Genomic DNA, 27,127 nt, shown 5'->3' with positions numbered 1-27,127 from the left:
ACTCCAGTGTTTGAGCCCTTCTGCCATCTGCCCAGATGGCTTCTCTCTATTGCTTTTGACATATAATTTTCTTTGTAAATATTATGGGAAAGAAAATTAAAATTTATTATCTATGCAACAAAATCAAACTTCTTACATTATAATATCATCACCTTTAGACTAGAGTATTATTCTATAAATAGATGTTTAATTTATGCACACAAATATAATTACTTCATTTCAAATATAATAATTATTTTAATTCAGATATAGGAATTTTGAGGAAAACTAAAGTGTATGAAATCTATGTAGTTTTTTTTGTTTTGTTTTTTTTTTTTGCGTTATGCGGGCCTCTCACTGTTGTGGCCTCTCCCATTGCGGAGCACAGGCTCCGGACGCACAGGCTCAGCGGCCATGGCTCATGGGCCCAGCTGCTCTGCGGCATGAGGGATCTTCCCGGACCGGGGCACGAACCCGTGTCCCCTGCATCGGTAGGCGGACTCTCAACCACTGTGCCACCAGGGAAGCCCCTATGTAGTTTTTTATCTAAAATATTTGGAAGTAACTGTCTACTTGGTTTTATAAATTGCTTTCATTTGGTCAACAAGTAATATTTGTTTGAAACTAGGTTTTTACTTACTATTTCCTTTATACTTTCTAATAAAGTATATACTTAGAGAAAGTGATGTCAAATATTTACCTTAAATATTTCTGAGATTTGATTTTAGAGCAGCAGGAGTTTTGAAAATATAGAGGTTTCAGTTAAAGAACTGGAATAGCTCTTAGTGACCTCTTTTATTATTATTATTTTTATTATTATATATATTTTTTGCGGTATGTGGGCTTCTCACTGTTGTTGCCTTTCTCATTGTGGAGCAAAGGCTCTGGACGCACAGGCTCAGCAGCCATGACTCACGGGCCCAGCTGCTCCGTGGCATGTGGGATCCTCCTGGACTGGGGTATGAACCTGTGTCCCCTGCATTGGCAGGCGGACTCTCAACCACTGCGCCACCAGGGAAGCCCTGACCTCTTTTAATGACCAAGATATAAAGGCTTGAAAGTTAAGCATATTATAACCTCCTTTGACTTACTTTTGGTGTTTAGCAGAAAACTAATAATGCAGATTTCAGAGTTATGAAGTAGTTTTAATAATCCTATTGCCCCCCTCCACAAATCTTGAGAACTAAACTTACTAGTAAATACATTCTCTTTAAATAGGATGCATGGTTAACAAGTCTATCATCATCATCCCTTAAAGAAAGTCTCGGAAATTCCTCTTCACCAGTATCTGGGGAAAAAACCTCCATTACAGGTGATTATATCAAATTATTTTACCTTATTTTATTTATGAACTCAATGTTGCTTAGAATGCTATTTGTAAAAGAAATAATACTTTACACAGTTATAGGGAAAATATATGTTTGTTTTTGCCTGAGTTTTAATCCCCAAAATACAATTTATTAACCATGTGATTGTAGATGCAGAACTTGATCTCTCAATGCCTCAATCCCCCAAGTTATAATAAGACCAATCTCATAAGGCTATTGTGAAAATTAAGTGATACTATGCATTTTAGCCACTAACTCAATTCCTGGCACAAGTACAGTATTCACTAAATGTGAGCTATTATTATGTGGGTATTGCTGCAATAGTCAGCATAATTGTTAGGTGAACTTTTAGAGTGAGACTAAGCTGGATTTGAATCTAGATACAACTACATGAGACAGTAACTAACCTTTCTGGCCCTGAATGTTGCTCTTTAAAATGGGATTAATAAGAGTAGGGTGGTTGTGAGAATTAAGTTAGTTTTAATACATGTAAAGCATGTAGAACAGAACCATCGTTAGCACATAGTAAGTGTGAGGTATGAGTAGTTAATATTGTTTCTTTCCTTAGTCTTATGACATATAACTTAATGAGAGCTAAAGGCATAGCTGTTTTTAAGACTGGGATGTATAACTTACATTTATTAAGTGCTTACTATGTAGTATAATTTTTGTCATATTACGGATGAGAAAAACTGAAGTGCAAAGATATTGGGAAACATATCCAAGGTCAGTGATGGAGCCATAATTTGAATCTTTGGCTCCAAAGTCCTTCCTCTTTTCACTGAGTACTTTGATTAGCAGCTCTAAAGAATCCATTAATGATACTTTGAATCATGAGTAGTCTCCAAATATGAATGTATAACTGGAATTATAAAGTGATATTATATCTAGCTTACCTCAAAATGAGTTCCCCAGAAATGGCTGTAATGAAAGCCTCGTAATTAAGACTTTGACAGTAAAGATATAGGTTGGCCAGTAGGTGGATCCTAGTAGAACTGAAAGTTGGTGATCAACGCAGAAAGCACTGGTTTTCTGTTTACACATTCTAAAAGAACTGTTTACACATTCTAAATTGTGGTAGAATCAGAATAATAGAAGCAATTCTGTAAAAGCAAAACTGAATCCTCCATGCCAGAGTTTAAGCCTGTCCCTTGAGCACTGAGAGGGTAAGTACTAGGCCTTCCTTTCCTGCCCTTTTGGTATCAGAGGCAACACTGCATCTTAGTGGGAGTAAAACTCTAAAGGATGGCTTTATTCTCTCTGTGTGGTGGCCTCTTCTAGAACTGCATTGATTCTTGGTTCTCTCTACATCTGTACAGTATTATAAGTGTATTGTTAGTAACTGTAGTATCTTAGAAATCTGTGCCTCTTGCTCCAGCTAAGAAACACAGGCTTTTGAATAGAATAGATATTGCCATTTCACTTACTTGGTTTATACACCAACAAGGGCTTGTGGCATGTCTATCGTTTAGGGTTGTTTTTCCATTTTCTAAGGTGTGTCAAATGCTTTAGTAGATTTAGTAGCCATTTTTTTTCTTTTGTAGCTCACTTGGGAAAAAAGTTTATTCAAGTTGAATATGATAGTTTTCTCTATTTATTATTTTGCAAGAAAGAGATTATAGACAGTTTTAATTTAGCAGAAATCAAATGAATCTGTTATCCACCTTATTAATTAAGAAGGGAGATTTAGTTCTGTTACTCTGTCACAAAATAGATCAGAATGAAGAATGCACTGAAAACCATAATTCCTTGAAATCAATTGAAAATGAAGAGAACTCATTTTTGATAGACTTTGTTACTACACTTGAGAAACCCAAGGAAAGTCAAGTGACTACTGGTGACCTTGAAGAAGAAAAGGAGAAAACTGAACTGATTATGAATGATGACTTAACAGTTGATGATCCACCACTATTTCAACTCCAGAGTATCTTATGCACTGAGTCTGTAAAGGTATTTATATAAAATTGTACCTGCTATACTACAGCTTAAAATTCAAAATAGAACTTTTAAATATTTTATCTTCCATGTTAGGTACATCTGAATTATCTGTGGAAATAATGGTATTATACTGTCAAGTGATTCAGGGGAGGTTTGCAGTGAAAATAATAAAACCCAACATTTCATTAAAGTTATTAGAGCATATGATCATAATATACTTTTAAATGTTTCAGAAATACATACCCAGAAGTGGGTAGGTTTCTGTAGGTCTTCATGTTATAAAAATGAAGCTGTCTGGAATAATTTCTAAGGTTTCGAGTTAGTGAAGGATATTCCTTTGGATATCATTTTAAAATATTTTATAAAATTTAATAAAAGTCTTTAAGAAAAATTTATCAACATCCATACCTATTTAAATGGATGGACAAGATCATTATCAGGAATATTATTATTATTACCTTGAGAAGGTTTGTGATATGTAGGATTACTTGTCCCTACACTACATTGCACCAGAGTACTATACTGTTAAAATTTATGGGGGGCACTTTAGTCTTTATTTCTCCTAAATTTTCTTTTTCTTTTTTTTTTTTTTGTGGTACACAGGCCTCTCACAGTTGTGGCCTCTCCTTTTGCGGAGCACAGGCTCCTGACGCACAGGCTCAGTGGCCATGGCTCACGGGGCTAGCTGCTACGTGGCATGTGGAATCTTCCCGGACCGGGGCACGAACCTCTGTCCCCTGCATCGGCAGGCAGGCTCTCAACCACTGCGCCACCAGGGAAGCCCTATTTTCCCTAAATTTTCTTTATGCAGTTTCTCCTGCAGTTAACTGGTGGGTATGTATACTTATTACTAGGGGAGATAACAGTTAGCTGAGTACTTGTGGTTGAACAGGACTTTTATAATACAGAGTATTAAGTTTTTATTAAATTTTATGGAGAAGGTTCATTAAGCCACATTCCAGGTATATTGCCATTAACCAGTTTCCTTAGGAAAAAGTGCTAATGCCAAGCTAGGGATGTGTTTACATCTGCTCTCACTTTAGTGTTAGCATCCATCTGTCCGTGTAAAGTAGAAAAGTTATTCCTTAAAAGGAAGAAGGGTACTCTGGAATTTATAGACAGGTCTTAGAAATGTTTAACAGAGGTAATTCTAAATTAGAACAGGTGTTTTATATATAACAAGTAAGATTATAACATATTTCTTTTGAATGAATCCTTAGCTTTATTCTTACTCTCTACTGAGTAATCTGAAGTCTGATTAATCATTCCCCTCTAAGGTTCTTTGTTGGATTCTCCCCATGGAATAAAATGCAGACTCCTCACCACTGGAGATCTCATACGATTCTTCCCGGACCTTATACTCCTCAGCTCTCCCTGCCATTCACTGTGCCACAGCATCTTTCACCTTTTTTTGTTTCTCAAAATTATCAAGCTCTCCATAGAACATCATGTGGCCCTTTGTTATTCATCATTTGTCTGAGCTCTGATGTCGAGCCTTCAGGGAGGCCTTCCCTGATCACATTCATTATTGTGGCTCATCAACTCCATTCTGTCACTGTCACTGGACCCTAGTTTGTCTCCTTCATGAGTGACATTAGTTTACGTGTTTATTGCCAGTCAACCTCCCTAAAATGTAATATCCTTATTTGTTCCTGGTGACAGAAATACTTGACACATAGTAGATGCTTAAAAAACATCGATTTACTGGAAGATTGGCCTCTAAGTCTAACTGTGATAGATATAGTGAGTAATCCATCTTTGGCTTTTTCTATTTAATAGAAAATAATTCAAGATAGAAATATGAAGAATAAAAAGTCAACAAATAATAGAGCATCCAATGCATCTGGCAGGTAATAAAATTATCATTTTCCCTCAGTTATAGGTTTACATTCCAGGAAAACTAGTTTTAGTTTAACTTCTGTACAGTGAATTTAATTTGGTGTCACTTAATTTCCTTCTTATGAGAACAATGAAGTAGTTTCTTCATAGTAAATCTCCCTAGTTGAATATATTCATTTATAAAAAGGAATTGATCAATGATCCTCTATGTTCTACATTGCTCCTGGGATATAGTTTCTTTCTTTTATTTTTCCTGAGACAGTAGATATACAGTGGTAATAAAGCTGAAGTCCAGCATTCACCTTCTATATTAAATGTCTTTGTCCAACACATGAAAAATTGTACTTTAAACTTAGAGGTTCTATGGACTAAGTTGGTTTATTAAAATGATAAGAACTCATAACTGCTATTCAAAACCTTCTGAATCTTTTAAATGATCATTAGTCAAATAGAACAGGGGTCAGCAAACGTTTTCTGTAAATTTGCCAGTTAGTACATATGTCAGGTCTTGTAGGCCATATTGTCTCTCTTGTAACTACTCAGTTCTGTTATTGTAGCAGGGAAGACACTGTTGGTATTATGAAAATAAATGAAAAAGCCAGGGTGCAATAAACTTTATATACCAGAATAGATGGGGGCCAGATTTCCCCACCAACCCTGAAATAGAGGTTACTAGTCTAATTTTATATTTAAGATGGTTTATGTAGCAAAATAACATAAGAAACTATTAAAACCTACTTATTAATACTGTCTTTTCCCATGTAACTTGAGTCCATGTTTGTTAAAAATGTTTTAATTACAAAACCTAAAAAGAAAAATTGCATTGAAGCTATATAACTTAAAGTAATAAAATTTAAATTATGTTGAATAGGGGTCTTTGTGTACTAAGAACACATAATTTTCAAAATAATTATAATTTATTGAATTATAATGTAATTTTCAAGTATAGTATTTGCAAAATCTAATGAATCTCTCTTCTACCAAGTGCAATTGTAATAATTAATCTTGATTCATTTGGATCTTTTCAGATTAGTGACCTCTGAGTTCTTAAAGAAACCTGGTTCTCTAAGGAGAACTCCGTTGACAGTTCCCACTTCTCACTATTTAGGGACTTTGAGAGTCTTGGACCAAAAGCCTTCACAGAAACAGAACACAGAACCTGACAGAGCAGATAACATAAGGGCAGCTGTTTATCAGGTAAAAAGGAAAATATTTTTTTTTTTAAAAATTAGAAGAATTAATCACTTACATAAGGTTTGTTTATCAGGAAATAAAATGACCCTGTCAGAGATGATGATTTAATGTTTAATTTATTTCCTTTATAATACCTGAGCAATCCAAAGCTTTTCTTCTTTTTATACTAAATTATCTCCTTCCAGGCTTTGTTTAACTGATCAAAGTTGTTCTTAAGGAAAGAGAATATGCCATGGCAATTGATAAAAATACAGCAAAAGCAAAATATAGTTGAGGTACACCTATGTTCTATACCTTTTCTCCTTAAAGTTTATATAGTTATGAACAAAAGGGGTTTTAATTTTTTTTCTTTCCTGAGACTTTCTGCATTTGAGTTAAACTGACATAGAAGGAAGCTGTCCGAATTTTTTTACAATTGCAAAAAAGAAGTCTTTTTTTTTTTTTGTCTTATTTGTTGTACACAATATCGTACACTTTGGAAAATTGTCCATGTGAATTTCAGAGAAAAATGTTAATAGATGTAGTCATTATATTACACATTATATTACACATATATAAATCATATAAACACATGATTTTCTTAATTCTTGCTCATCTTTACTATTAGAATATTATCAGAAAAAGAATGATACTAGTACATATAAAATCTGTTTTATGTTTTGCTTTTTAAAAGTTTTAACCATATATTTCAGAAATAAATAAGAATTCTACTTCATTTGCAAAACTTTGAATATCATATTGCCTTTTTCTTTTTCCCACAGGAGTGGTTAGAAAAGAAAAATGTTTATTTACATGAAATGCACAGAGTTAAAAGAATCGAAAGTGAAAACTTAAGGATTCAAAATGAACAGGTATTCTGATTATAGAAGTGAAAAATATTCTGGATTTTTAAATTAGTAAAATAGTCTGAATGTTTAATATTTCTAAATCAACTGTTTTTTAAATGGTGAAATAAATTGTATATAAAAGAATTGATTTCTGATTTTATTTCTCTGGTACTTTATACACTTTTAGTTTGATATAAATATAACTGTTTTACATGAAAACATGGATACACAGAGATTTTTATTATTTATATGTGAGCAATAGCTTTGGCACTACTGATTATGAACTTATTTTTTCTGTGACCATGTACCTATTTCATTATTAAAAATTGATTTTGATATTGCAACTTAGCCAGGAATATAAAGGATCATCAGACATTAACCTTTAGTTTTCCCCTTTTCTATCTTGAGTTTTGTATGTATCTTCAAGGGCAGCCTCTACCTGAGTATTTGCCCCTATCCTTCCCACTGTCTGGAGCTGGGCTCTCATTTCATTCTCTCCTGTACTTCACCCTCTGCCTCTAACTCCTGCCTACAACATGCTCCAGTTCTTTCCCATCTTCTAAAGTAAAATCCCTGAAAAAAACAAAAGAAAAAAAAACAACCCTTCATTGTGCTTTTAATACTACCATGGATAGAAACATATTTCTCCAGCGTACAGCACTGTGTGGAGCAGCCCTGCAGGGGACGTGCCTGGACACTGGCACTGCCTTTGTAGCATTATCTGCCACAGTCAGTGCCAGATACCTAATTTGCTCTTCACAAATCAGTGAGGGAGCTCATACTTTTACTTCTAAATTATGTTATCTCTGTAATAAAGCTTTATATCATTTAATGCTAAGCAATACTATAAGACAAACATAGAATATTATGGGATTAGATTGAAGTAAGTAAAGTAATAACATACCTGCTATATGTTCACCTACATATTTTCTAATCTGGCACATGTTTTCAACACTTGGGATATGTTTATGCAGTAAGAATTTTATGCTCTGATGTCAGTCAAAACTCAGGGTTAAAACACAGATCTGTAGTTTACTGTGTGACTTGGCCAATTTACCTTACTCTGACAGACCAGAAAGGTCAAGTTAAAGTTAAAATATCAGGAAAGTTACAGGCCAGAAAGGTAAAGTATATAACTTTACCTTTCTGGCCTGTAACTTTCCTGATATTTTTTCTTTTAGTGTGATATTGCATTATGAGCACTTTGGAGTACCAATTGGCCTTTTACAGTATATTTTCATAGCATTTGTTCAGTATACTACCAAAAAAATTCCTTTCCATGCATGGTAGTACATCAATATCTGATAAATGTTTAAGAAAGGACATTTTAAAATGCAGTGAATAATTCAGATAACATTTTTATCAATTACCTTCTCTAAATCTATTTTAAATAGATTGCTTTGAAACCTAAATTGATGAATATGAAGGGAATTAAAAAAATGAATGTATGTATATCTATATCTATCTATATTTGTCTATTTATACATATACATATTACTGTCTATTATTTCCAAAATAGAAAAGAGCTGTTAAGAGAGAAGAAGCCTTAGCATCATTTGAGGCCTGGAAATCCATGAAAGAAAAGGAAGCAAAGAAGGTAGCTGCAAAAAGAAGGCTTGAGGAAAAAAACAAGAAGAAAACTGAAGAAGAAAGTGCTGTGAGAAAAAGAGAAGCACTACAAGTATACAGTGGTTTTGAATATCTTAATTATTTTTAAAATATTTGAAAATTAATGATTAATTGTGTTTTTACTATTTTATTATATTCACATTAAATAAGAAAGTAACTCTGAACTTTTTCAGTCTTTTGAAAAATGGAAAGAGAAAAAGATGGAATATCTTAAAGAGAAAAGTAAAAAAGAGAAAGAATATGAAAGAACAAAGAAACAGAAAGAGGAGGAAACTGTTGCTGAGAAAAGGAAAGATAACTGCTGTTGAAAAATGGTAATCCAAAATGATAAATGTTTTGATAGATCTTAAATTAGTAACACTTTAGGCTTTTCTAAAATTCATTTACTTGAATGTTACTAATGCACTCAGTCTCATTATTGCAAAGACACATTAGGGAATCTTTATTATATATCCTCCTTTAACTTGCCAGTGTTTTGACTATCCTACATAGGAATGAAAAAAAGGAAGCTTTTTTCAAGTAAAAGGAAAAAGAGAAAATAAATGAGAAAAGAAAAGAAGAACTGAAAAGAGCTGAGAAAAAAGATAAAGATAAACAAGCTCTTGATGAATATGAAAAATGGCTGGTAAGTGTTATTTGTTAATGCACTGTGTCTTTTAAATGTACCTGTTTTGACTTTTCTGTCCCTAATTCCAGTTCTATTTGTCCCATGACAACTGACCATTTCTACATGGAAGCTACCTTGTTGAATTAATTCTCTCCTACATATATCATAATTTATTTGATCTTCTCATTTCTATTAATGATTCTACTATTCCTTAAAACACTCAGGCTTAAAACTTTAGTCATAATAATGTTCCTTACCTACATCCCCACATTTAGTCACTTTCCAGATATGCCCATTCGTCCTTTGCAATGATTCCTCTACCTAAAATTATAAAAAAAGTGTACTGACAAGTGTATTACTGAAGGTATACCAGGTTAATTTAAGTGGAACTTGGTCCTGACACACAGTAAAATTGTATTTAATGAGAAAGTTGTTCCATTTTTTATTTTCTTTCTGATGACCTCAAGGAGAAGGTCTTATTTAAGTGGTTTTTTAATGAAAGCAATCAAGTATGAACGTTGGGAGAAATGATATGTAGCAGGACTTTATGTTCTTTGTTTCAATGTACTTATGTTTATAGTTACTTTTCAGTGATAGCAAGCAAAATACTGTTTTCTGTTTTAAAATATCAATAGAAATATGTATTTTATTCATTTATTTTTGAATAAGTAAATAAGTAATACATTTCAGATGCATAAGTACTTTATGTGAATAGTTAACACATTCACATGTTCAGCAATCAAAAAGTGCAAAATTTCTCCACAGGGCTTAGGGTCCAGTAGGGTTTCTTATCAAATTTTTTGAATTCGTGTCTATCAGCAAGTTAAAAAAAATGTCATCCAGAGTATTTTTTTATTTGCATTTCTCTGGTTAGGATTGAGCTTGAGTATCCTTTCATTTGTGTGAAGATAATTTGCATTTTTTTCCTGTAAAGTGTCAATTCATAAACTGAACATTTTTTCATTAGTCTTTTTCTTACTGATTTCTAGAAGCTTTTTTAGGTACTAGGGAAATTAGCCTACCATTTCTGATATGAGTTACAAATTTTTTCCCATTGTATTGTTGGTCTCTCAACTTTGCTTATATCATTATTTTAGTAAATTTATTTATTTATTATTTATTTTTCGCTGTATTGGGTCTTCACTGCGCACAGGCTTTCTCTAGTTGTGGCAAGCAGGGGTTACTCTTCATTGCGATGTGTGGGCTTCTCATAGCAGTGGCTTCTCTTGTTGTGAAGCATGGGCTCTAGGGTGCATGGGCTTTAGTAGTTGTGGCACGTGGTCTAAGTAGCTCTGGCTCACTGGTTCTAGAGAACAGGTTCAGTAGTTGTGGCACATGGGCTTAGTTGCTCCACAACATGTGGGATCTTCCTGGACCAGGGCTCAAACCCGTTTCCTCTGCATTGGCAGGTGGATTCTTAACCACTGTGCTACCAGGGAAGTCTTATATCATTTTATTCCATGAAGAATTTAATTTTATTTTCAGGTTTCAAATCTATCAGTCTTTTTTTTATGGCTTCTGATTTTCAGGTGTAGTTGAAAGGACTTTCTCCAAAATTTAGGGTCAAAGCTCCCATTTTTCTTCTAATAACTTTATGATTTTAATATTTAACATTTTAACATTTGCTCTACTTAGAATTTATCCTAGTGTATGATGGGAAATATGATTCCATCTTTTTTTTTTCCACATACATCTTTCATAAAACAGCACATCTTTTACCCACTGATTTGAGGTACTGTCTTTATTATATGATACATTAAATCATTCCCATATTTTCAGGTCTGCTTGTTTCTTAACTTTCTGTTCCATTGGTCATTCTCACTGTACATATTCTAGTACGACACTGTTTCATCATCAGGACTTTATATATTTTCATATATGTTTGGGTTAATCTTACTTCATAACTCTTCATTCAAAGTATTTCTGAATATTCTTGGGTTTTTTTTTTCCACATACATTTTAGAATCAGTAGTAGCTAGAGACACACACAGGACCCAAATCAGGCTATTTAAAGATAGGATAAAAAGATGTAACACTTAGGAATAAACTTAGGAAATGTGCAATACCAATATAAAGAAAACTTCTGAAGGACACAAATGAATACCTGAGAAATTAGAACAAAACTGTCCTTGTTTAGAAACAATCTTATAATAATGCTATAAAGATGTCAGTTTTCCCTGAAGTAATTTACAAATTTAATGCAATCCTAATAAAAATACAAACAGAATTTATTGTTGTTTATGTGTTGACTTTACTACTGCTATAATGCTAAATCCATGCAGAGAAACAGTAATAAGGTGATCAAAATTAGTTCAGTCGTTTGAATGAGGATAGTAGTGTTCTATGATGATTTCCTTAGATTAAACTCTTAAATAGTGCTTTGTTCTAAGAAAAATAAAAAATCTTCTTATATTAAGAGGATATATGCTAATTCTGCTAGTATCTTTTAGAGTAGTAACTGAATGTAAATGTTTCAGTTTTCAGTTTTATTTTCACATTGTCTTGAAAATGAGTTAGAATTTCCTTAGTGAATAAGTCATAGTTAGGTACACAATGTTTTATTACAGTGGTTAGTCACTTTCTCATTCTAATCAGTCCTCTGGAAAACAAAAACTCATCAAAGACCTAAGACAAAATAACTTGCTTTGGTATACAATATATCCCTACAATACAGCGCTACCTAAAAAAAAAATCCATGTACAACATGTTACAGCTCTATTCCCCATCTTACCAGTTTCTTATTGAAATTTGTTTTTGCAGGGAGAATGGAAAAATACCCCTATAAAGAAGAGCTAATTTCTTCAATTTGCATGTAAAGTAACATCTCAAAATTTTGATGTAAAACCTAGTTTGGGGAGTGAGCAATTGATGGGTCACTGTTTTAGGTGAAAATTGTAGCCAAAGATCAGGTAAGATGCTTCTTCAAGCTGGTTCCCAGATTAATTCATAGTTACCTTTAATAAGAAAATAAGCAAAAGATTCAGCCCCCAGCAAACAACAGACAGAAGGACTTTTTAAGTAACCTCTTTTAATTATTACTCAAGATAACATTGATTCATGTAAATTGATATTGTTTGATAATTATTTGCCTATTTCCTGCCCTTACTTTTTAGCACCTACCAGCAAACTCAAAGTTGTGTCCAGTTCCTCTCTCTCCCGATGTTAAATGGAATGGACAATGAGGTTTTTTCAGTCAGTTTCTGAGGACACTGTATGGTCACTGCTTTTCTCTCATCTAGCTAGAGGGCCTGCCTCTCTCTAAAGTAATAAGATGATTGACCGTGGTCCAATTACAGCTTTTATTTTTTCAGTTAGGATTCTGAAATGAGGTTCTCTGTTTATTAGAAATAGCAAGGATGAAAACATTCTCATGATGAAGAGCAAAATGTTAAGACAAAAAGAAAAATTCACACCTCTCTTCAATCCTTTTGTTATATGTGAATAATTATATGTTAATGGAACCTTACACTACCATATTCTTCTTGTGACATTATCAATTCCATTTATGTACTGATGAAAGAAGCATAGACACCTAATAATTTACCAAAATACCACTCCTCCCGAGCCATTCAGCCTGCAGAGGCAGGGTTGTCCAAGTGTTCCGTGACACCACTGCTCTTTGGAATACAAGGAAACCACTAAACTTTATAGTTTTAGCAGAAACTTGAAGAAACAGAGAGACAGTCCAAGCTGCAGGATGAAAGGCCAAATGCTATTAACATTTCAAGTATTCCTAGATCATTTTTTAGATTTCATATTAATCCTCAGATACTCAGTCAGTTCTTGGAAGGGAGTATAGCAGGGAAATGAAATGGTTCTAAAATTCACCTGGTATCATAAAAATGTGAGATGATGGAAGACAATATTTTCAAAATAATATGAAGCAGGACTGTACCAATCAAGCAATGAAATATGAACTTACCATTTCACTCTCCTGTGAATCTGCATTCTTCTACCCTCCTGGATTATTCCCATCAAGTCTCAGGATAAGTAATCTTAATAAAAATAAACTCTCTTCATTCTTCATTTCCCTCCAGCTATGATCCTCATCTTCTTTTTTCTTTTTTTTTCTTTTTTTGGGGTACATGGGCCTCTCACTGTTGTGGCCTCTCCCATTGCGGAGCACAGGCTCCAGATGAGCAGGCTCAATGGCCATGGCTCATAGGCCCAGCTGCTGCATGGCATGTGGGATCTTCCCAGACCGGGGCACGAACCCATGTCCCCTGCATCGGCAGGCACTCTCAACCACTACACCACCAGGGAAGTCCCTCATCTTTTTTAATAGCTGAACTTCTGGAAAGTTTGTTTACACTTCCTTAGTTCTTCATATCCTTTTCTTCCTCGGTAAACCCCCATCTTATCCCTTTTCTGAAACTAAACTTTGAGAGTTATGATTTTGCCAGAGCATCTAGCCTATGGTATGTATTCTTTTCTGCCCTGTTTCCTAGACCTCTGGGCATTCTGCACAGTCGATTTCCCCTTCCACTTGAGCTGTCTCCTCCTCTGCTGCCATGTTCCCCAGTTTACCTCTCAGCATTCTGCCTTTCTTCTCCAAATCACCTGTTGACAGCTCTTTTTTTTTTTTTCCCCAAACCTGTGTTCTAAATGTTACCATGGCCTGCCAGGCCCCGTCTGATCTTACACATATACCTTGTCATTCTCATCTGGAACCCCACTCCCATCTCCTGCCAGGCTTTATTCACACTGGCTCTCTGGCTTCCTCTCCCATCCCAAGCTTTCCCCACTTGTCAGAGTCCTCACACACACTCTTCTGTCTGCGTGGGGTGCATTCCCCTCAGTGCACATCACCAGTGGCTCCTCTTACCCATCACATCTCAAAGTGACTTTCCCTGAATCCACTTTTCTTTGAAAGTAAGTACTTCCTTTCATTTTTTATCAATCACAACAGCTTGTTTATAAATTTCACAGAATTTCACACAATTTGGAATTATCTGTTGTTTATGTACTTGTTTATTAACCATCTATTTTGAAAGTTCCCTAAGGGACAGGAACAGTAACCTGTGTGTTTGTATTTTATAATCATTACATGCATGGCTCCCTGTGTACTGCTTGACCCAGAGTAAGATCTCAATGCTTAACATTGAATGAATGAGCACAAATTACAGTATAATACAAGTAGAATAATAGCCTCAGAACCTGTTACCTATAAGGATGTACTATATAATACAGAACACAAATTAATGGATGTGAAGCAATAACAGTTGGGATTATTTGTGACATTTGGACATAAAATCACTTCAAACAATTACTTTACTGCAATACAAACTTCAAAAGATTTAAACATTAAATATAAAGTGCCAAACAATAGAATACAGCATATTAATAATACAAAATAAAAAAACAGTATATTTGCTGGCTGGAAGGTAATTTCCTACAACTTTGGAGATTAAATCATTATTGTCCAGCAAAGTCGAATATATTCATACCCTACAAACTGGCAATTTCACTCCTAGGAATATACTTGGAGAGAAAATCTTGGCTTATAAGCACAAGGAATCAAACAGGGATATTTACAGCAGCATTGTCTTTGTGTGGAAAAAACATTAGAACATCATGCCTTCAACACAAAAATAGATCAGTAAACTGTGATATGTTGATATACTGGAATTCTGTGCATCAATGAACTAGAGCTACAGCTCCATATAGATGGATCTTAGAAATATGGTCATAAATAAAAGACAGATGCAAAAGAATATATAGCATGGTACCTTTTAGCATAAACTCAAAAAACCTGCAAAACAAAATTATTTGTTATTTGGTGATGAATACGTGTGTGTAATAAAGGTATTAAGGGATGCACTGCAACTATAAGCACTAAATTCAGTAATGGTTATCTCTGGGTGGTGGAGAGAAAACAGGTGTGGTGAGGGAGTGGGTACAAGGGCTGCACAAGTGTTGGTCATGTTTTATTTCAAAAGGCAGGTAGTGGGTACACAAATTTTGACTATATTACTCTTTAAACAGTTTAGTTCTATGGTTGAAATATTAATATTTTGGTAAAAAATTAAGGACTAAAATAATGTAGATAAAATACTGCAAGGATAATATTTATTATATGAAAATATGTAAATTGCTAAAAATTACAAGCAACAATACCCATACAGTTAGAAGAGTCAAATAATAGAGCAAAAATTTCACAAAAGCACTAAAGAAATGAAAATGTGCTCAAGCTCAATTACAAGCAAAGAAACATGAACCTCAATATTCAAATATTTTTAAACACTGTGAAGTATCCTCTGCTGCCATCACATATTCAACCTTTGCACCCAGTAAATATATTTCTGAGACTCTGTTCTCAGAAAGTCATCACTAACTTCTAATAATTATTCTCTTTGAATTATAGGATTACAGGTCTTTTTTTTCCCTATTTTACATAATTCTTTTTAAATATTATCACTTTTAATATTTAAAAAATTAAGTGGTGCGTTAACGCCTATTGATAGTATACTCATAAATTAGCAATATTCCCTAGCTGATATTACTTTATAACCAATTAAGCTAGCAAATGACATTTAAATACCTTATAATGATTATTTTGTTCTTCAGCAAGCAACTTGATTTGAAAATAATGGTCATATTTGTATATAAATTTATATATAAATAGTTTTGTATTTTCTCTTTAGAAAGAAAGAGAAAAGAAGGGAAGAATTGAACGAAAACCAAAGAAACATTATCCCTTTCTTGAAAATGAGGCACTTCCTCCATGGAGCCCTCCAAGCAGAACTGTGTTCTCAAAAGTGTCTTGATAATTCTTATTCTTGCATTATTTAGTTATTTATCAATTCACCAATTTTACCGAATCTAAATTGAAAACTATTCAATTATTTATAGTTAGAAGAGTCTATTTTAATTAAATGCTGGTCACTTCTGCTGACAATGAAAAAGATGCTTTAGAGTTTAATCAGTGAAAGCATTGAAAGCATTTTGAACTGTAGATAAACTGCTTCAAATGAAGAGCTAATAATCAGATTCCTTTTATCATTGAAATACATAACCCTTTATCATGTCCTGATAATTCTTATAGTCTGATGATCCATAATCACTTTCCCTAACGTGTTCATGTTATTAGTATGTTTATTCTCCAATATAAAAAGAAAAAATTCTAGGTACCATAATCATAGAAATAATTGATTTTGCGAATGATTGCACATCTATATTCGGGTTTTAAAATGAATGGTCACTGGGGAGTATGCAAAGAAGATGCAAGAAATGGTTAACAAAGACCTAGAAGAATTAAAGAAAAAACAACTGGAAGACTTAAAGAACAAACAGAGATGAACAACACAATAACTGAAATGAAAACTACACTAGAAGGAATCAATAGCAGAATAACTGAGACAGAAGAACGGATAAGTGATCTGGAAGACAGAATGGTAGAATGCAAGGCCATGAAACAGAATAAAGAAAAAAGAATGAAAAGAAATTAAGGCAGCCTAAGAGACTTCTGGAACAACATTAAACTCAAAAATGTTAACATTATAGGGGTCCCAGAAGGGGAAGAGAGAGAGAAAGGACCCAAGAAAATATTTGAAGAGATTATAGTCAAAAACTTCCATAACATGGGAAAGGAAATAGCCACCCAGGTCCAGGAAGCACAGAGAGTCCCAAGCAGGATAAACCCAAGGAGAAACAGGCTGAGACACATAATAATCAAATTGGCAAAAATTAAAGACAAAGAAAAATTATTGAAAGCAGCAAGGGGAAAAAAACAATTAACAAACAAGGGAACTCCCATAGGTTAACAGCTGATTTCTCAGCAGAAACTCTACAAGCCAGAACAGAGTGGCATAATATACTTAAAGGGATGAAAGGGACGAACCTACAACCAAGATTACTCTACCAGACAAGGATCTCATTCAGTTTTGACAGAGAAATCAAAAGCTTTACAGACAAGCAACAGCTAAGGGAATTCAGTACCACCAAACCAGCTCTACAACAAATGCTAAAGGAACTTCTCTAAGTGAGAAACACAAGAGAAGAAAAGGACCTACAAAAACAAACCCCAAACAATTAAGAAAAAGGTAATTGGAACATACATATTGATAATTACCTTAAACATGAATGGATTAAATGCTTCAACCAAAAGACACAGGCTTGCTGAATGGACACAAAAACAAGACATATATATATATGCTATCTACAAGAGACCCACTTCAGACCTAGGGACACATTCAGTCTGAAAGCGAAGGGATGAAAAAAGATATTCCATGTAATTGGAAATCAAAAGAAAGCTGGAGTAGCAACACTCATATCAGATAAAATAGACTTTAAAATAAAGAATGTTACAAGAGACAAGGAAGGCCACTACATAATGATCAAGAGGTGAATCCTAGAAGAAGATATAACAATTATAAATATATATGCACCCATCATAGGAGCACCTCAATACATAAGGCAACTGCTAACAGCTATAAAAGACGAAATCAACAGTAACACAATAAAAGTGGGGGGATTTAACACCTCACTTACACCAATGGACAGATCATCCAAACAGAAAATAAATAAGGAAACACAAGCTTTAAATGACACAATAGACCAGAGAGATTTAATTGATATTTATAGGACATTCCATCCCAAAACAGCAGATTACACTTTCTTCTCCAGTGCACATGGAACATTCTCCAGGATAGGTCACATCTTGGGTCACAAATCATGCCTCAGTAAATTTAAGAAAATTGAAATAATATCAAGCATCTTTTTTGACCACAACACTATGAGATTATAAATGAATTACAGGGAAAAACACGTAAAAAACACAAACACATGCAGGCTAAACAATACATTACTAAATAACCAAGAGATCACTGAAGAAATCAAAGAGGAAATCAAAAAATACCTAGAGACAAATGATAATGAAAACATGATGATCCAAAACCTATGGGATGCAGCAAAAGCAGTTCTAAGAGGGAAGTTTATATCTATACAAGCCTACCTCAAGAAACAAGAAAAATCTCAAATAAACAATCTAACCTTACACCTAAAGGAACTAGAGAAAGAAGAACAAAGAAAACCCAAAGCTGGCAGAAGGAAAGAAATCATAAAGATCAGAGCAGAAATAAATGAAATAGAAACAAAAAAACAATAGCAAAGATCAATAAAACTAAAAGGTGGTTCTTTGAGAAGATAAACAAAATTGATAAAGTATTAGCCAGATTTATCAAGAAAAAGAGGGAAAGGACTCAAATCAATAAAATAAGAAATGAAAAAGGAGAAAAAACAGACACCGCAGAAATACAAAGCATCTTACAACTAAGCATCTTACAAGCTGTAGTAGTTGTTTGAATACTACAAACAACTCTATGTCAATATAATGGACAACCTGGAAGAAATGGACAAATTCGTAAAAAGTTATAATCTTCCAAGACTGAACCAGGAAGAAATATAAAATATGAACAGACCAATCACAAATAATGAAATTGAAACTGTGATTAAAAATCTTCCAACAAACAAAAGTCTAGGACCAGAGAACTTCACAGGTGAATTCTATCAAACATTTAGAGAAGAGCTAACATCCATCCTTCTCAAACTCTTCCAAAAATTTGCGGATGAAGGAACACTCCCAAACTCATTCTATGAGGCCACCATCACCCTGGTACCAAAACCAGGTACTTCAAAAAAAAAAAAAGAAGAAACTTCAAAAAAAAAAAGAAAAGAAAATTGCAGACCAGTATCACTGATTAATATGGATGCAAAAATCCTCAACAAGATACTAGCAAACAGAATGCAACAACACCTTAAAAGGATCACACACCATGATCAAGTGGGACTTATCCCAGGGATGCAAGGATTCTTCAATATACGAAAATCAATCCATGTGATACTCCATATTAACAAATTGAAGAATAAAAAACATATGATCATCTCAATAGATGCAGAAAAACCTTTTCACAAAATTCAATGCCCAATTATGATAAAAACTCTCCAGAAAGTGGGCATAGAGCAAATCTACCTCAACATAATAAAGGCCATATACGACAAACTCACAGCAAACAGCATTCTCAGTGGTGAAAGACTGAAAGCATTTTCTCTAAGATCAGGAACAAAACAAGGATGTCCACTCTCGTACCTATAATTCAACATAGTTTTGGAAGTCCTAGCTATGGTAATCAGAGGAGAAAAAGAAGTAAAATGAATCCAAATTGGAAAAGAAGAAGTAAAAGTGTCACTGTTTGCAGATGATATGATACTATACATAGAATCCAAAAGATGCCACAAGAAAACTACTAGAGCTCACGAATTTGGTAAAGTTGCAGGATACAAAATTAATGCACAGAATTGTCTTGCATTCCTATACACTAACAACAGAAGATCAGAAAGAGAAATTAAGGAAACACTCCCATTCAGCATTACAACAAAAAGAGTAAAATACCTAGGAATAAACCTGTCTAAGGAAACAAAAGACCTGTATGCAGAAAACTATAAGACACTGATGAAAAAAATTAAAGATGACACAAACAGATGGAAAGATATACCATGTTCTTGGACTGGAAGTATCAGTATTGTGAAAATGACTATCCTACCCAAAGCAATCTACAGAGTCAGTGCAATCCCTATCAAATTACCAGTGGCTTTCTTTACAGAACTAGAGCAAAAAGTCTTAAAATTTGTATGGAGACATAAAAGATCCCGAATAGCCAAAGCGATCTTGAGGGAAAAAATACAGAGCTGGAGGAACAAGACTCCTTGACTTCAGACTATACTACAAAACTACAGTAATCAAGCAATATGGTACTGGCACAAAAACAGAAATACAGTTCAATGGAACAGGATAGAAAGCCCAGAGATAAACCCATGCACCTATGCTCAACTAATCCATGACAAATGGGGCAAAGATATATAATGGAGAAAAGACAGTGTCTTCAATAAGTGGTGCTGGGAAAACTGGACAGCTACATGTAAAGGAATGAAATTAGGACACTCCCTAACACCATACACAAAAATAAACTCAAAATGGATTAAAGCCCTAAATGTAAGACCGGACACTATAAATCTCTTAGAGGAAAACATAGGAAGAACACTGTTTGACAAAAATCACAGCAAGATCTTTTTTGACCCACCTCCTAGAGTAATGGAAATAAAAACAAAAATAAGCAAACAGGACCTAATGAAACTTAAAAGCTTTTGCACAGCAAAGGAAACTATAAACAAGATGAAAATACAGCCCTTTGAATGAGAGAAAATATTTACAAATGAATCAACAGACAAAGGATTAACCTCCAGAATATATAAACTGCTCATGCAGCTCAATATTAAAAAAAACAAACAATCCAATCAAAAAATGGGCAGAAGACCTAGATAGATATTTTTCCAAAGAAGACATACAGATGGTCAAGAAACATGTGAAAAGCTGCTCAACATCACTAATTATTAGAGAAATGCAAATCAAAACTACAGTGAGGTATAACCTCACACAGTTTAGAATAGCCATAATCAGAAAATCTACAAACAACAAATGCTGGAGAGGGTGTGGAGTAAAGGGAACCCTCTTGCACTGTTTGTGGGAATGTAAATTGACACAACCACTATGGGGAACAGTATGGAGATTCCTTAAAAAAAACTAAAAATAGAATTACCATATGACCCAGCAATCACACTACTGGGCATATACCCAGAGAAAACCATAATTCAAAAAGACACATGCACCCCAATGTTCATTGCAACACTGTTTACAATAGCCAGGTCATGAAAGAAAGTTAAATGTTCATCAAGAGAGGAATGGATAAAGAAGTAGTGGTACATATATAAAATGGAATATTACTCAGCCATAAAAAGGAAAAAAAACGGGTCATTTGTAGAGACGTGGTTGGACCTAGAGACTGTTATACAGAGTGAAGTAAGTCAGAAAGAGAAAAACAAATATATTAACACATATGTGGAATCTAGAAAAATGGTATAGATGAACCAGTTTGCAAGGCAGAAATAGAGACACAGATGTAGAGAACAAACGTATGGACACCAAGGGAGGAAAACAGGGTTCAGGTGGTGTGGGGTGGTGGTGTGATGAATTGGGAGATTGGGAGTGACATATATATAGTAACATGTATAAAATAGATAATTAATAAGGACCTGCTGTATAAAAAATATAATAAAATAAACTTAAAATAATATACCTGGGGATTTCCTTGTGGTGCAGTGGTTAAGAATTTGCCTGCCAATGCTGGGGACACGAGTTTGAGCTTTGCTCCTGGAAGATCCTACATGTCACAGAGCAACTAAGCCCGTGAGCCACAACTACTGAACCTGCACTCTAGAGCTCATGAGCCACAACTACTGAAGCCTACATGCCTAGAGCCCATGCTCCACAACAAGAGAAACCACCACAATGGAAGTCCGCACACTACAATGAAGAGTAACCCCTCCTCGCCACAACTAGAGAAAGCCCACACATGGCAATGAAGACCCAATGCAGCCAAAAATAAAAAATAATAATAATAAAATAAATTAATTAAAAAAATAGCTAGAGGTAAATGAAAACAAAAGAAAACCACAGAAACTCATCGGGAGACCACCTGAGGCCAGATTAAAGAACTGCTGGCCTTGCACACACCCTAACCCTTATCAGCAAACCTGCCCTTGAACTATAGATCTATAAAACTCCTCACCAAATCCCCTTCAGGTTGGGGCACAGTTTTTGAGGCACGAGCTTCCCGTTTTTCCCCTTTGCCTGGCAAAGCAATACAACTATTATTTTCTACTTCACTCAAAACCGTGTCTCTGAAATTTTATTTGGCACCAGTACACAGCAGCTGAGTTTCAGAAAGACATTCCTGGGTTGTAAAACTAATAAGAAGTTCTTATTTTAAAAGATGTATATTTCAAAGGGGCAAAGAAAGCATTTACGTTTTTCAAGGTAAATGCTCTCAGAAAATGGAGATGAGAGACTGGAGTCAGAAAGAAGCCTATTTAAAGTTTGGTACAGCAGAGGGAATCCTTAAGGATGTCTTTGGGCAACTGCTATAACCCTAGTGAAATCCACCATCACCTCTCACCTGGTCGATTGCAATAACCAACCTATTCATCTCTCTGTTTCTCCTCTTACACCCTGTAAGTCTGTTCTTAAAAGAAGCAGTCAGGAGTCTTTTAAAATGTAAGTCAGTTTGAAACCAAGCGAGGCCCTGTGGGGATCCCAGGTATGGAGGCTTTTTTTTTGCACACACCCCCTCCCCTCACCCTGTTTCTTGTAGGCAAGACTCCAGCCTCCATGACTTTCCCTGAATTCCAAAGGGCAGTTTCAAACAGTTGCTAATCAAGGGAGGAGCTGCCAAGAAACAACCTAAAGCCTGATTAAAGGGACCAGAGAAGCTCATCAAGATTAGTAGACTGACTACCTGAGATGAGATTAAGGGAGTGTAAGCCTTCACACACCCTAATCTTGTAAGAGATCCCACCCTTCAACCACTGTTGTAAAACCCATCATGAAATCCTCCCAGATCGGGACACATAGCTTTTTGAGGCAGAAGCTGATGTGTCCCCCTGTGCCTGGCAAAGTAATGAAGTAATCCTTTTCTACTTCACCCAAAACTCTTATCTCTGAGACTTGATTTGGCACCAGTGCAGAGAGGCTGAGATTTTGGCATAAAGTATACGTCACTCAGTCTAATGCAACCCTCCAGTGGTTCAGAGCAGGAATGCACCTCAGCATCCAAGGGGCAATAAGGAAGCAGGTCAGGTGGTATTAAAATGTAAGTTGGAAAATGAATGGATAAAGAAGATGTGACACATATATACAATGGAATATTACTCAGACATAAAAAGAAATGAAATTGAGTTATTTGTAGTGAGGTAGATGGACCTAGAGTCTGTCATACAGAGTGAAGTAAGTCAGAAAGAGAAAAACAAATACTATATGCTAACACATATATATAGAATCTAAAAAAAAAAAAACAAGGTCATGAAGAACTTATGGGCAAGATGGGAATAAAGATGCTGACCTACTAGAGAATGGACTTGAGGATATAGGGAGGGGGAAGGGTAAGCTGGGACAAAGTGAGAGAATGACATGGACATATATACACTACCAAATGTAAAATAGATACCTAGTGGGAAGCAGCCACATCGCACAGGGAGATCAGCTCGGTGGCCACCTAGAGGGATGGGGTAGAGAGGGTAGGAGGGAGTGAGACGCAAGAGGGAAGAGATATGGGAACATATGTATATGTATAACTGATTCACTTTGTTATAAACAGAAACTAACACACCATTGTAAAGCAATTATACTCCAATAAAGATGTTAAAAAAATGTAAGTTGGAGAATGCCATAAAATAAAGCTACTGACTACATGGAGACAAGCTCTGAATGCCTAGGTGAAATATTTGTAATTTTATTATAGAATATATTTCAAGGGAGGACCCAGGTTGAGTTATAACTTGAGTATACTGAAGCCTAGATAAAGAGAGAATTTATTAATCTAACAAATTAGTATCAAATTTAGTATTAAACACACAAATTTAAGTTCAAAAACATAAGATACAGAATAACATGCAGAACATGTTAACATTTGGTAGGGACAAAAGATTTATACATGGATATATATTTACATATCCATAGGAATATTTATATATTTACATCTTCATAGGAATGCACAAATACAGTGGTTATTTCTGGGAAGGAGAAGTGAGTGACGGGGACACAGATAAAAGAAAGGCATAATTTTCATTCTATATGCCATTTTGTATCTCTGGAATTTTCTACCATGAACTTGTATTAGCTATTGTAAAGTATAAATTATTTTATAAAGTACCAGCAACATGAGCAAAAACAAAGAGGTTTGAAAGAACAGATGTGTCTGAGGAGACATTTGGTAAGGCTGATCGAGTAGAGGAATGGTGGGATGTGTGGCTGGACAAATGTGTGAAGATTCCTTTGTGTTTTCCTCAGGATTTGTTTAAAATTACATCTCTGCCAGCTGACAAGACTGGGCCACAGAAAGTGGTTCATATTTTAATGAATGAAAACAAAAAGCAAAAACCTGCAATCCATGAAGCTGCTCCTGTATGACACTGAGTGTTCTATACTCCTCTCTGAGCCTAATTTCTTACCACTAAAAAAAGCGAGTTGCGCCAGGATATATTTTAAGATCCCTTCCTGTTCTTATAGTCTATAATTTTGATGCACAATTCTCTTCCTTTTGGCTAAATACAAGAGCTCTGATTATTTCACATCACTGAAGCGATGATCAAGAATCAATTCTCTTTTGTCAGAAGATTTCCTCAAAACTAAAACTTTTCATCCAGACTCTCACATACTTATTATCTTCAAAATATAGTGAGTATCTTCTGAAGAGAGTGTTTTCAATGGTAATTTATTATGATAATAGTGATATGAGGCTATGAAGGATGTAAACATTTTACTTGGATTCTGTTTACTAAAATTCATAAGTAGGTAAGTAGTTACTAAGGACAAGTACTACCTTGAGAAAGTACAGTTTCCAATCTGAACAGCATATATCCAAGACTCACCTTCCTATGGCTACAACACTTTCATTGCCCCCACCAAATGCTGCCTCTCCCAATGTAGATCATCTTTTCCTCAGTCTTGATGAACAAGTCATAGAAGTTCTAAGACTTTCCTTACTTGGGCTGTTAGATTAACTCTACAGTCTCTTTTTCCTTTCTTTTCTCCCCAGACTAAGGTATGTGTCCACAGTGTAAATACAAGTGGGATTGGATATCCATGAAGATAAATGTGTTCACTAAATGCTGTTCTTTTGCATTGTTTGCAAAAGATAGGATGTTTTTGGAGTCTAATCTCATACTCTCATAGTTTGGTTGTTGAATCTTAGACTATTCAGTTAGCCTTTTTCTGACTTTTTCAATTAGTCTCAGCTTTCTCATATCTTTGAAGAAGGGAGGTTAATATCTGTGTAGGAATTTGACAATGCCTCTATCTCCAAATTATTTCCACGTCCAATAGTAAAACTTAACCCAAACTACATCAATCTGATACAAACAGGGCCACTGAAGACAGAGACCACTAAGGAATAAAGGTGTGGGTAACGCTAATAAGTGATATGACCATGTTCTAAAACATAGAAGCTAAAATGTTCTGAAGAGGTGAGTAAAAATTTCTATAACCAATAAATAAATTATGCAGTAGATTTCTTGAGCTAGTTTTTCATTCTAAAAATATATATCTCACAGGGAATGTACTACCTGTTGATTCTGATTAGTATAGTATGCCTTCATTCTGAGCCTTAATTTATCCACGTTTCAGTTCTTTAAGCAAACAATGTCAAGACCTCTTAGAAGAGTCCTTCTTCATACAACCAACATTATCAGACATGCATCAGCAACTCAGCAGTGAACTAGATCCATACTTGTTCTACCCAGAAAAAGAGCCACCCTACCACTAAATGCCAGGCACTGGAAATAAAGACAGGCTCCCATGTACTTCACCCAGGACTGGTGTTATGAGGGACCAGGATTCTAAACCTCAGAGCAACACAACATCAGTATCCGACTCTAGCACCGAATGATAAAATGGAAAAGAAAAATAAGGAGAAACTCTTCAAAGTACATTGATCCAGGACTCCCAGTTTTAGAAAGCTATCTTACCAGTGGCCTGCAAATGCATTAGTGAACCTAGCGAAGATTAGCTGAACCTGGCACAGGTCAGGAGGCCCATAGATTCTTTATGAATAATACCTGGTTTTAAACTACTAAATGTTGCAGTTGTATGTTATGAAGCAATAGGTAGTGATACAGTTCTTCCTGTTCTAAGGCTATTCCTTACCTTCCCCTTCCTTATTGGCAGAGCCTACCTCCCATATATTTGCCTTTTACATGTCATGCATATGACACATGCTGGCACATGGGGCCTGAAGGGAAGGCTTCTGCAAACTTCTCACAAGAATCCTCTCCCTTCCTCCATCCTTTGAACTTTTCTGGGAGGATATGAGGCTTGCTGCTGCTAAAACTGCTCTGTAACCATTAATATCCATAGGGAGGATTTAATCAATATGCCTATGTAATGAAGCCTCCATAAAACCCCAAAAGAACAAGGTTCAGAGAGCTTCTGGGTTGGTGAACATGTGGAGACTCAGAGGGAGTGGTGTGCCTGCATTCTCTGTGCCCTTTTCCCATTACTGTGCCCTATGCATCTCTTCCATCTGGCTGTTCCTGAGTTATATCTTCTTAAAATGAACTGGTCATCTAGTAAGAAAATGTTTCCTGAGTTTTGTGAGTCACTCTAGCAAATTAATCAAATCCAAAGAGGGAGTCATTGGAAGCTCCAATTTATAGCCAGTGGATCAGAAGCACAGGTGACAACCTGCAGAAGTTGGAGAGGGCAATCTTGTGAGACTGAGCCCATAACCTGTGGGACCCAGGTAACATTCTATCTCCTTTTTTTTTTTTTTTTTGGCTATGTTAGGTCTTCATTGCTGCACGCTGGCCAGTGGGGGATACCCTTTGTTGTGGTGCTTGGGCTTCTCATTGCGGTGGCTTCTCTTATTGCAAAGCATGGGATCTAGGGCACACAGGCTTCAGTAGTTGTGGCATGCAGGCTCAATAGTTGTGGCTCACAGGCTCTAGAGTGCAGGCTCAGTAGCTGTGGTGCATGGGCTTAGTCACTCCGCAGCATGTGGGCTCTTCCTGGACCAGGGCTCGAACCCATGTCCCCTGAATTGGCAGGCGGATGCTTAAACACTGCACCACCAGGGAAGTCCTAATAGCATTCTGTCTACTTGAAAGTAGTATCAAAATTGAGTTGAATTGTAGGATGCCCAGCTGGCGTCAGAGAATTCCTTGGTGGTGTGGGAAAATTC

General features: G+C 35.3%; 1 protein-coding gene across 1 annotated transcript in view; it reads left to right on the top strand.

The window, feature by feature from the left end:
* The window catches only part of LOC308611157 (microtubule-associated protein 9-like), a 33,503-nt gene extending 17,112 nt beyond the window's left edge, over positions 1-16,391 (top strand). Inside the window, 11 exon segments of the mRNA XM_081260044.1 lie at positions 1,198-1,291; positions 3,022-3,257; positions 5,025-5,095; positions 6,113-6,281; positions 7,040-7,129; positions 8,625-8,786; positions 8,908-9,032; positions 9,034-9,048; positions 9,227-9,254; positions 9,258-9,359; positions 15,986-16,391. Of these exon segments, the coding sequence (XP_081116170.1) occupies positions 1,198-1,291; positions 3,022-3,257; positions 5,025-5,095; positions 6,113-6,281; positions 7,040-7,129; positions 8,625-8,786; positions 8,908-9,032; positions 9,034-9,048; positions 9,227-9,254; positions 9,258-9,359; positions 15,986-16,108 (1,215 nt within the window). The 3' untranslated portion in view covers positions 16,109-16,391.
* The last annotated feature ends 10,736 nt before the right edge of the window (positions 16,392-27,127 follow it).

Source organism: Mesoplodon bidens (genome assembly GCF_964165515.1).
Source record: "Mesoplodon bidens genome assembly, contig: HAP1_SCAFFOLD_105, whole genome shotgun sequence".
NCBI lineage: Eukaryota > Metazoa > Chordata > Mammalia > Artiodactyla > Ziphiidae > Mesoplodon > Mesoplodon bidens.
The sequence above is the reverse complement of the archived record's forward strand: the minus strand, read 5'-3'. Positions and strand labels throughout refer to the sequence as shown.